At 35.5% G+C, this 12697-nt stretch overlaps 1 protein-coding gene across 2 annotated transcripts in view; it reads right to left on the bottom strand.

Annotated features, from left to right (window-relative positions):
* Positions 1 to 12697, bottom strand: part of LOC125677158 (uncharacterized) — a 44930-nt gene that overhangs the window by 15509 nt on the left and 16724 nt on the right. For both annotated transcript variants that reach the window (XM_048915133.2, XM_048915132.2), the window contains one exon: positions 7053 to 7117. In XM_048915133.2, coding sequence (XP_048771090.2) covers positions 7053 to 7117 — 65 coding nt within the window. The remainder of the gene's footprint in view (positions 1 to 7052; positions 7118 to 12697) is intronic.

Genomic DNA, 12697 nt, shown 5'->3' on the forward strand with positions numbered 1-12697 from the left:
CAGTCATAAAACACGTGAAATTCTGGAAGCGGAGGGTAGTTACAATAATATAACTGTCTCTTGGGACAGGCCCTCGGTAGGAAATTACCTCACTTTAACGATAAAACATTATATGGGGTGGGTGGGGTGGTATTGTCCTCCTCTATTTAAACGTTAAGGAAACCTATGCATTGTGATGTTTTTATCAACGTTAACATATTTGTTGGCGTAATTGCTGTAAAATTATACAGCAATATCTTTGCGACCTTTTGCACTGTAGATAATGAAGCTTCTCGAATATAATACCCGGAAGTGTTAAACTGCATTACGCAAGAGCACTACTTTCCGGATTAAGGAAAGATAACTCATGTGTTAGGATTGACCTACATTGAAGTTTGTTCAAATCATGAGCCCCGGGGATAGGTTGAGGACACAATAGTTGATCAAAGTTTTACATGATGGTATTTAAGAAACATCTTTAAAAATCTTCTCAAGAACCACTGAGTCAGAAAAGTTGAAATTTACAAGAAAGCTTCCTGACATTAAAGTGATTCAAATTTTTTCTTCCAAAGTATAACCCCTGGGTGTCAGACGAGTCCATAATGGGGGATCAAAGTTATATATAGGAATATACAGGACATTAATTAAAAGAAGTTCTTTTAAAAAGTAGGAGGACCACACTAAATTAAATCAAAATGTTCCCAAGTTATGTGGGTTCAAGTTTTTGCTATGCCTTTGTGACTATAGTTGGGGGTATATTGTTTTTTTCCTTGTCTGACGGTCTGTTCGAAACTTTATCCTTTCTTATTACTTTTGAGTTGTAAGTGATAGGGCTTTCATGTTTCATAAATGTACATTCCTTGTGACATGCCATTTTTGTACCAAAGTTTATACCCTTTTGACTTTGGAGTTTGACCAACATTAATGAAAAGAACCTATTCAAAATCTCTTGAACTGTTTGAAGTAGGGCTTTCATCATTTACGTAACGATTCCATATGGTAACGCCTTACATTTTATACGTGATCTTTGACCTGGTAATTCTGACCTTGGAGATTGACCCTAATTTCAAAACTCATATGACATTTCATACAATTTCTAAAACCGTATGCACAGCCATTTTGACCGGTACAACTTATAACCCAAAAAGCTTGTGTAGGAGTTCTAATATGAAAAGAATGTAACAGAAGTGACTCGCAATAAATATATAATATTTACAACATGTAAATGTATAAGCTCATTGAGAATCCCAAGCTAGGCACTTAAAAGTTACAAAAGTAATTTTCAAACGGTAGTGTTCAAACTGCTCTGCTATACGCAACTAAGCTTGACTGGTCCCTTAACAAAGAGATTGCGGAATAGGCAGTGTAAACTCATATACGGACTATATACTATATCTATTGGTATCATCATATTCATATGGGGAGGGTATCGGTCTCCATGATCTTTAATAAAAAAAATCTTCACTACTAATATTGTTCCTGTTAGAAATAATGAAGAGGCATCTCGCCGAAAAACTATATGCATTTTTTTAATAGGAAAATATCGTTCGACGAAAACAAAATGTGAGGACGGAGAACAAAAAAAAAAAAAAAAAAGACAGTAAAACGAATACGGGTGGTTTCGTCCCGATTAACTATTCGCACCTAGTGGATTCGCACCTTTACCTGTACGCCCCAAGTGGATTCGTCCCAAGTGGTTTCGCCCCCATTGAGTATGTAGCAACAGTGGTCGGAACAATTGATCAGTGCATACTCTCCTTTAACGATGAGCAATTGAATTGAAATTAATGAATGCTACATGCATATATTAATTTTCCGACGCTCAATGCAAGGTGAAGATAACGAGCAGTGATCAATCTCATAACTCCTACAAGCAATACAAAATAGATAGTTGGACAAACACGGACCCCTGGACACACCAGAGGTGGGATCAGGTGCCTAGGAGGAGTAAGCATCCCCTGTTGATAGGTCACACCCGCCATGAGCCCCATATCCTGATCAGGTAAACGGAGTTATCCGCAGTCAAATCAGTGTGCCAAGAACGGCTTAACAATCGGTATGAAACACGTCAGACAGCATTTGACCCAATGCGAGGTTGTATTGACGAACTAGATCGTTATAACGACCATAGAATTTGCGAAATGCTGACTTCAATCGAGACTGTTGAAATCCCTGTACATCAACTTGTTTGTCAGTAGCTTACCTCGATTTAAAAACTGACTATACCCAGAACAAGCTTATACCAACAATTTTTGGATGTTTATATACGGCAACAGTGATTGGGACGATTGATCAGAGCATGCTCTCTTTTAACGATGAGCAATTTAATTGAAATTAATGAATACTATAAGCTTGTAAGAGTTATAAGATTGATCACTGTTTTTTTATCTTCACCTTTCATACAGTATATTAATTTACTGACGTCCAAACTATGTCCATTTTTATCATGATGCCAAGAATTTTTGCCATGGCAAGTTGCTTTCATTGTGGAAAATCAGTAAGTAAATATTATCATATCAAACAGAATTGGCATTATGTACATCAAATTAGTGTGTCTATTATGTGATTTTATTAATCTTAGATATATTTATATAAATCACAAAATGAAGAATTTAATTTTTTGAAAAATTAACAATCATAAAAAAAATATCATTGATATATATTTCATAACAAACATACTTTCAAGAGGCATTTACTGCCAGTGAAATTGAATGAAATTACAGACCACAATTTAGATAGTTTGCAAAAGATAAAGTAAACAGGAATATTTTCTACACTTTATCGATGTCAGACATCGGTAACTACAGTACACCAATTCGCACGGGCACCTACACGCTGTTGTACATATAACTAGATTCTACGCAGGTAAATCGGGGTGAAACCACTCGATTAGTACATCGGGGTGAAACCACTCGACTATAAGCCAATCTTCTACCTTATGTTACCTGCATTGAAACCACTTGGTGCGAATCCACTAGGTGCGAATAAGTAATCGGGACGAAACCACCCGTTACCCAGTAGAACTATGCCCCCTTCCCCTCATTCATACGTACGGATATACATGTCCAAGTTTAGCTTTTGAAAAAAGCTTAGAGAGTCAGCCACTGGATTTTTATCCCTGTTGGAATATATTTCAGCATTGGCAAACGTTATTATTATTTTTTTTTTTTGGAAGAAATAATCTTTTCAGCTTTTATTTTAAAAGTTAAAATAACCTGTGTTTCAAATGTACATGTATATGAACGGAAAGATAAACCTAATATTACTCAACGAAATAGTTTCAGGGGCCAAGCATCATATACAGGGATCTTATTTACATTTTTATGCTTCGCTGCGTGAAACACAGGTAAGAACTGCAAACCAGTTAAAATTGACCAGTTTACTTAAGAACCTACAACACTGCCAGTTTACGTTGAAGGTTTCTATGAAATTATTTTTCCATTTAGTAAAATGTTCTTATTTCTACTGATATAACAGATATGATTATGGTGTAAAGAATAAATTTTAATCGTAAAATCAATAAAACGGATTCGTAACGAAGTTCTTAGGAATGACGTACTTAAAGATTACCTTCAAAGTGGGAACCAGTTTAATTTAAACCAGTTTTGTTTTTTATTGAGCGAGGAAAATAATGTGTCCGTTTTGTAAGACTTTCTTATTTTAACTGAAAATACAGATATCTGTTATAGACAACATATTTTATATTTGCAAATCAATGCACACAGATCACAGAATTCTTTTTATTGTTACGAAGTGATCAAGAATGACCTACATGTACTTCAAGATCACCTCAATGCCTACAGTTCCAAAGAGCGCAAGCGCATTTGAAGTTCTTCGTATGATAACTAGTCAGCCCGAGGGCTGACTAATCATATACCTGTCATTGTTTTGAAGTACAAACAAATTGAAAACACGATTACTTTTCATTGTGTGTAGCGTGCTGTGGACGGCAAACCATTTTACATTCATGCTTGACACAATGGCAACGGTTTTCAGTAAACAGTCCTCGTAAAATTTGAAGCACTGTCTTCCGTAAACGCAGACCTATACTTTTTTACCCTTTGTCTTTTCCTCCCCCGAGATCATTATTTTCAGTCTCAGTTTTGAAACTAAAAAAAAAAAACGAAATCAAATTTGATTGTGTTGACGATGATTCTGAAAAATATCTTGGTCGTTTAAAAATGGTAAGGTAAGCCTAACACCGTTGCATGCTCTAAATTCCCACATGACCTATATGATCGGGGGAGGTGTAATCAGTTACGCAATATCGCCCCTCTGAAACACCGATCTCTGTCCTTCGCTGTCAAAACATAATTGTACACATCAAGTTCTTTCTCGTTCACGGTCGACGCAGATCTTACTGTGTTGTTAATTTTTTTTAATGTGTTGCATACATTTTAGCGGTGTCGAGTAAAATGTTTACCGAGTCGGAAAAGCAATCAAAACACAAATGGAAAACCCTCATGACTAGTGTGTAGCTAAATGACGTGGCTTCTAATTATAGATTGCATAATGCAAAAGTATTGATTTTCTTGACCTCTAACCGCTATGCGAAGGTTACAATGCAAAGGCACTCTATCCAAAACGGTTTCATGTACAGCTTCTCATTGATTTTTAAATTTTGAATTTCTTTTTAATCACTTTCATTATTACAGGCGCAGATTCAAACGGAAATTTTAACTGAAGAATGACGTGCTTCTGTGTCCTACTTTTCCCCAGAATGAGGGCGAAAATATATCACCTTTTTATACATATTTTATCAACTGTCCAACGAACTGTATTTCCGGGGGGAAATGCCCTTGCGGATAAGAATGTAAACCCCATACTAGATTGGTTGCAAAATTACGACTACTTTAAACACGACCTCTTTACTATAGTGATGCATAAATTTGCCTATAGGTGGCGATAAACCGGAATGGCGATGACGAAAGCAAAATCCAACTGGTGGCAATAAAGCAGCTACGCGCTTTAAAAGTGATATCCAATGTTGCAAATTCTATGTAATAGCTTGTTGCAATGCTCAAATATTCTGTTTAGTCGTTTAGTGGCAGAGTCCATCTAAAAGTCGACGAAAAAAAGAATATGCATTTTGCCGAATTCAATTTCGCATATCTTGGGAAGTATACGGAATTTCGGGATGAACTGTGGTAGTAATGTAGATTGATTATGTATGAATATATCAGAATACATAGTAGAATTTTATAACATTTGGTTTGTGTTTGCAACGGCTAACTTGGGTACCTTATATCTAGAGTTCTATACCTTTATTCTATAAATATAAATTCGAACTCAAGCGATACAATTGCTTGTGGATGAAACAACAAAGAAATACCTTTTATTGTTTATATTTATATTTTTAAGTATGTTTGGGAAAAAAATATAAACTAGATTTAAGTCCTGAAATATCATGGCTGACCCATTCGTTACGTTAAACGGAACAGCCAATGCACACTTTGACCTTGATGACGTTGCATATTTGGTAATGATTAAGCAGACAGGTGATACAAAAAACCAGATCGAACTAGTTTGCAACAACCATGCATTCATTGTATGATGAAGGCAATGTCAGTTTCAAAAGAAATATAAGAGAAAAGATTCAGCGAATGTAAATATTGTTTGTTGAGTGTTGTGCAATATAATTATACATGTAGAATTTAAACAAAGCATGTCCATTAATCTTTATAAAATGACATTTTCCGAAGAACTTTGTGTGAAATTTCTATATTTTAAAAGGAAAAATCATTATCGACAACATGTACATATATTTGAAATTCATGATAAGCATTTTGAAAGTATTTTCGTCCGTTAGTCATCTGCTGACGTAGTTCTGTTGTGCCCCGGGGACATGGTTTGTTTAAAATGTATGAAAGCTTTGAATAGTAAATCTTTTTAATATCCCATGCCATTTCCTGAATATTTATCCTTGAAAAGTGTGATAATTGTTCATTAACCAATTTTGAATCTACATGTAAACCATATTTTGCAGCGAGTATGGCTGAAATTGATAGAATATAATTATGTGATGTAGAGGTCGCAAATGTGATTATTATGGTCAACAGCAACAAGTACGGACAAAATTTGATAAAAAAGGCGAGCTTATAGAAAACAAGCATTGGACTCTCACTTACAATATAAATTAAAGTAAGTTTAGATAAGTGTCAATCACTGTTTAATTTTTATCAAATTATCGATAAATTTTATTAAATTGTCGATAATTATGCAAAACAAGCATTGGACTCTCACTTACAATATTAATTAAAGTAAGTTTAGATAAGTGTCAATCACTGTTTAATTTTTGGAAGTCATTTTGGATGGAAAACTTGAGATGTGAATTCTGAAAAATGTTTTGATTCGATATTGGAAACATTAACATAGTCTGTAAACGCTCGTTTAATCATACATCACTTATTTCTTAATTGATGATATATAAGATATGTTAAAAACGTGTTCCCTTTGTTTGTTTTACATCCGTTCACTCGGATGGAGGTGACACCAGCTGTAGGTAAAGTATAACAAATTTAGACCAATTCTTGGCACTCAGGGCCATAACAGTAAGGGTTATTTAACGCGTAAACGTCTGTCGTGATTAGTACCACCGTTTTTTGGTCATGTCTGAAAGACCCGCGACTCTTACTTTTAAATGTCGAACGTTTGGGAAAGAAGCAATCACTACTTATGTTTACGTCTTACGTTTCACGCGGCCATGACATCGAGCGGGACTCGAACTCAAAACTCGCGGTTATAAAACTACCGCTCTGACTACTGAGCTACCGAAACCGGTAAGTAAGTAAACTTTAATAAAGTCGGTACTACATACATTTAACAAGTCAACACAAGCTCTGTAGAGATTTTAAACTGACTATCACATACATCAAAGACAATTTAATAGACATAGCATTCATGTTCACATATACAGACATATCACAGATTAACAAAAGAACATAAATAAAACATTTCATGCAAGAATATACAGGTAAGAAGACATGACATTTAGAGGAAAAAATAAAACACTACAAGCAAAAGTGGATGTCGCATAAAATGGACTCATTGTCATAAGGACACGCACTACTTACCTCGTGTTTCATGTCTGTAGATAGAGACTACCAGTGCAACCAGTATCATGCTTAGAATTCCTGTACTGAAAGTAAGTATCTTATTTACAACAAACAATAAATTCGTATGAATTATCAATGGCTTACATATTCGAGAGATTGTGTAAATTGAATATGCATTCTTGGTAATTTCAAAACATTTTTAGCAAAGAAAATGAGTGAACATGACGAGGACCATGCCTATTCATCGAAATACATGTACATACCCGATATTTGTTATCTTGTAAGTGTTTCTTTTGATAAACTGATATTTGACATTTTTATTATTAGACTACATAAAAAAATCGGGGGGAAATAGAATGGTAGCCACCAAGCATTTATGAAAATAAAGAGATATTAGAGATATCGAAACCATTCTCCAAATGCTCTACGTACAAATCACCTTCGTGTCCAGTGGTTTAGACCACTTGCTTAAAATTGTTTTGAGGACAACTTATAAAATACCGTTTTCAATTTTTACAAAACGTAGGATTTGGTCATCTTTCATCAGAAAACTGAAAAACATACGTTTTCAGTGTTTTAATAAGTATACATGTATGATTAGAAATAGATGGAGAGTCGATCCACACACGTTGAAATTTTACCAAACTCGATTATAAAGTGGTTTTGACTGTGATATAATTTTCACTTTCAGATATTTCAAATAATCTAATTCCTGGTATGTTTCAACCTATGGTAAATATACATATTTTAATTCTTAATGTATCCTTGTCTCTGATTGGTCAAATTCCAATTGAGGAACGCAGGTTATTTTTGTATAACCTGGTTTGTTATGGGGACACACCACCTTGACAACTAGATGCCGGAACTATTTTTTTTCTCTCTCTCTAAATTTACATCGCAGTACTTTTTCAGTCTTCTATGGAATTGAAAGCCAACGTGTACAATAGGACACTTTGGTTTGATACACATATTGTTTTCTCGTTGTCAATATTAGCTTCTACTTGTACGCTTGCAAATCACTGTCGTAAAACATATTTCCCTGTATGATGGTCGAATAATAGATTTAAAAAAGATATTATATTCGAATTAATGATTTACCAAGTAAGCATTGCTCTGTTCAGTTTGAAATACATTTCTCACTGGGGAAAAAGGGGGGTGTTTCCTTTCAACAAAGCAAACAAAAATTCATACGTCACATTTTATCACATGACGTCAGTCACATTAACAAGTGGATTGTAATATACATAACGACAACGTTGCATGCAAGGGTAAGCTTTCATGTAGTAGAAGTTTTCACGGAGTTAAAAGCCGCAAATTATTGCATTTTCTGATATGCCTATTTGAAGGTTTATTTTGGGTAGGCCTAAACAATGCAATTTCCCGTATTTTCTCAATCTGTTGGAGATGAGTCAATTTATATCTCTAAAGGGCAGCGAAATACGCATTGCATGCATAGTCTAAACATATTTTTATCATGACAAACACCACCTTCGATAAAATATTTTGATAAATAGGCTAGGCTCCGTAGAACTAAGATTTAAGATGGCGACCTTCACAGCTAAACGCTTCGTTGTTGTTGCTAAGTGAAACATTGCGCGGCTCAGTTGACTTGTATTTTTCCGAGTTTATGTACATTTTATGTATATTTGTCTCTTGCATTAGATTAAAAGGAACGACTATATTATACGAGTATAATCTGATTTGGGTCAGTTTACGCAAAGCGGATTATAAAAAAGTGTAAACTGACCCAAACCAGATTATACTCGTATAATTTGCCCCAGAATTAAAATAATTCCTTAAACACTTCAAAACTGAAAGACGAATTCGAACATTTTATGGGGTTTTTTCATATCCGACCACTTGTAGGAACTTTTCTCGTGTTACTCACCCATCTTTGAAATCAAGAAACAAAAATTGCTGTTATAAAATTTAGAAATTCATTTCAAAATTAAGGATTATCTCCCTCACGCATAGCTCTTCTCCTTAGACGAATTTGACTCCACTTTTTTGGCACACTGTTTTTCCCTATAATAGCTCTAAAACTTCATTGTTATTTCGGATTTCAAACATTTCGGTTGAGCATCACTGAAGAGACATTATTTGTCGAAATGCGCATCTGGTGCATAAAAATTGGTACCGTATAAGTTTTACATATATATATCAACATCATTCATTTTTATCAATACGTCGGTTCCATATATCGCAGTGAACCACGGTGTATCCCACATCTCATTCATATATGTATGTTTTACTGATAAAAATGGCAATCTAACAACTCAACTTTATGACAGAAGGTATGACTTCAATTTCATCATCATCAACTTCTAATATATATGTATTAATATTTCACCATCATATGCATATCACCTGTATGAAAGGTGAAGATAACGAACAGTGGTCAATCTCATAACTCCTACAAGCAATACAAAATATATAGTTGGGCAAACTCGGAGCCCTGGACACACCAGGGTGGGATCAGGGTCCTAGAAGGAGTAAGCACCCCCTGTCGACCGGTCACACCTGCGGTGAGCCCTATATCCTGTTCAGGTAAACGGAGTTATCCGCAGTCGAAATCAGTGTGTCAAGAACGGCTTAACAATCGGTATGATTTGATTTGATTTGATGTTTTCCGCCACACTCAACAATTTTTCAGTTATATGGTGGTGCCCAGTTTTTGTACAATCGGTATGAAACACGTCAGACAGCATTTGACCCAATGATAGGTTGTATTGACGAACTACATCGTTATAACGACCATAGAATTTGCGAAATGCCGACTTCAATCGAGACTGTTGAAACCCCTGTACCATTAACTTGTTTGTCAGTAGCTAACCTCGATTTAAAAACTGACTATACGCAGAAGAAGCTCTTGCATATAGAATCAGTTGAGATATATAAACACCATATACAGGTAATAATGGAATATTGCTACATAAATATGGGAAGTTGACGATGGAGAAGCTGAAATCATCCCTTTTGTCATACAGTTGAGTTGTTAGTTTGCCGTTAATGTCTACTTTCAATAAAATATCTAAGTATGAAGCAGAAGTGGACGACTCTGTGGTGTCTTTTATTTCGAGCTCACAGAGATATATCAAATCTACATATGAATGAAAGTTATTATTGTTAATAGATAAAACGTCCTCGATATATCTAAATGTCGAACTGAAGGCCACAACGAGATATTTTTTCTTCTTACGTAGAAGTTTTTGAATAAATTCTGCTTCATATGAATATAGAAACAGATCAGCTAACAAAGGAGCACAATTCGTGCCCATGGGAATTCCAACAGACTGTTGGTAGACCTGACCACCAAAGACAAGATATTGTCAATGAGGAACTGTAGCATATTATTTATTTCAACTTCAGAGTACTTGTGCGTGGAATCAGAGTGGTGTTTAACAAAAGTAAGTTTTTGAATGACAGATCACTAGATATATTTCCCTTTTCAATTTTTGTTGAAGAAGCAACTGTCTGTGATGTCAAAAAGTATAGTCTTTAATTTTTCGTGAGGAATGGTCGTTTATAGTGTTGAAAAGTCATAGGTTTTAATGTTATTGATTTAGGAAAAATTCTCCTATTTCAAAATTCTTTAGAATGTTTTAGAATCCACATTTCGTTAACACCACTTCTGGCATATGTAGTCGCACAGTAAGTTTGAAGTTTCTCCTTCACAACTGTTAATATATTCGTGAGAAGCAAAGATAGGGGCTTAGTAGAGCACTTACTGGATCCAGCAATGTATCTTTGTTTGTAAGGGTTAAAATGTAGGTTAGAAATCCAGTATAGGTACGGTAACTCATATTCATTCGACTCATTGATTGGGATATTAAATGTGTCTAAAACTGAAGCATGGTTTTGAAGAACTTCATCTTTTGAAAGGGCAGTTGGAGTATAAGTACGATTACTAAAAGTGGAATTAATGCTTGAATTCGTTGAAAATACAGTTGTACTAATGAGCCTTACAAACAAAGACAATGTTGTTATTAGCTTTGTCAGCTGGAACCAAAACATATTCCTCATGTAACCTATCTAATTCTTTTATCACTTCTGGTTTACTATACACAGAAGGATAGATGGTACGTACTTTTGTTTTCATATATTTTAATATTCCTCTTATGCTTTTAACCCATTCTGACAATGTATCAAGTTCTTCTTTTTCATATTTAGCCCATCGTCTGGCATAATCTTTGACAAAGTTCATCATAGAGATGAAGTTCTGTCGCCAATTAAACGACCGGGGTTCTCTGTATTTAGGACCTTTTAGAATAAGTGATTTGAGGTCCTTATTTTCAACTATATCACCATCACCAGTAATGACATGTCCTGCTGGACTATAGTTGAAAGAAGATGAAGAACAAGAACACATCAGTGGATTACGTATAAAATGGTCTATATCTAGGCACTGCAAAGTTTGTTTATAATTAAAAAGTTTGGATGCAATATTAGAAGTATAGCTGTAGGAAATACACGGTGTAGACTTGAACTTGAATAAGTTGGAATACACGACTGAACCCTTTTATGACGAAGAATGTTGCTTATGTTGACGGCATCTATTCCTTTGTTTGTAAATGTGAGCTTAAGGAAATGGCGGCATGAGTTGGAAGGAATATCACCTATGACCCGTGCTGGTGTAGAGAGTCTGTGATAGACAACATCCATAATCATAGAGTTCAGTCTATATTCAGGTGTTGAAAAATCCAAGTATAGACTAGCCAAAGCTTCTTCCAATAACGTGTGTAAAACTCTCAATGGAACAGAATAAAGTTTTGTACGAGTATGATGTGGACCTAATTGTCTGTTGACGTCAGGCAAAAGTGACGACGATGGTGAAGATTTAAAGTGCAGACTGCCCAGTAGGGGCCCTACTACACTAGGTTTGTTGCGGCGAGGCGACGATGGTGGTCAATCCTCGGATCCCCTGGAAATGGGGACGGGTCTTCTTGAAGATCCGGGGATGGTTAAGTCCTCCAGAAGGTGGTGGATGGGTCCATCTCCTCTTCCTAGAGTAGATCGCTCACGGATCCCCACAGTATAGTCGGCGGAAGGGCTTCTTGAAGGTAGCTTGCTACTCTTCATCCGTGGTCGTGTGACATCATTTATACTTGGTCTTTTATATGAACGGTGTCCTTGACTGCGTTTCCGTCTTTGGGTATTGGGAAAGAGTCCCACCACATTCACGTTATTTCCTTGTGGACTAGTCAAATTTCCCACATCATATACATTATCATTGCATCCATATGGAAATGCAGTGCCTAGGGTCCTGATCCAGTGATCTTCTCGTTGTCTACGAAAAGGGGTGCTTAATGTTGGATTGTTTGTGTGATGGTAATTTTTTTCCCAAATCCTTACCCTCATGGACAAGATGGAGTGGTCCGGTGCATTAAAATGAATGTAAAGAAGTTGGTTACCTCCATTATTAATTTGAAATATGTGCCCCGATATTCTTTTATTAGTTAACCCTTGGTTTCTCTCACATAAATTAAGCCACACATGTTACACTCAATGGCGTAGACAGCGTTAGAGGATTTACAAGTCAAATTATCAAAAGTTTTGGTACAGAAACTACGTCCAGTGAGATTACTATTAAATGAATTTTTAGTGATCAGTATATCACAAGTTTTGCTATTTTTTGCAGAACATTTTGAGGTTGAACACATGGG

This window comes from Ostrea edulis, chromosome 3 (assembly GCF_947568905.1).
Source record: "Ostrea edulis chromosome 3, xbOstEdul1.1, whole genome shotgun sequence".
NCBI lineage: Eukaryota > Metazoa > Mollusca > Bivalvia > Ostreida > Ostreidae > Ostrea > Ostrea edulis.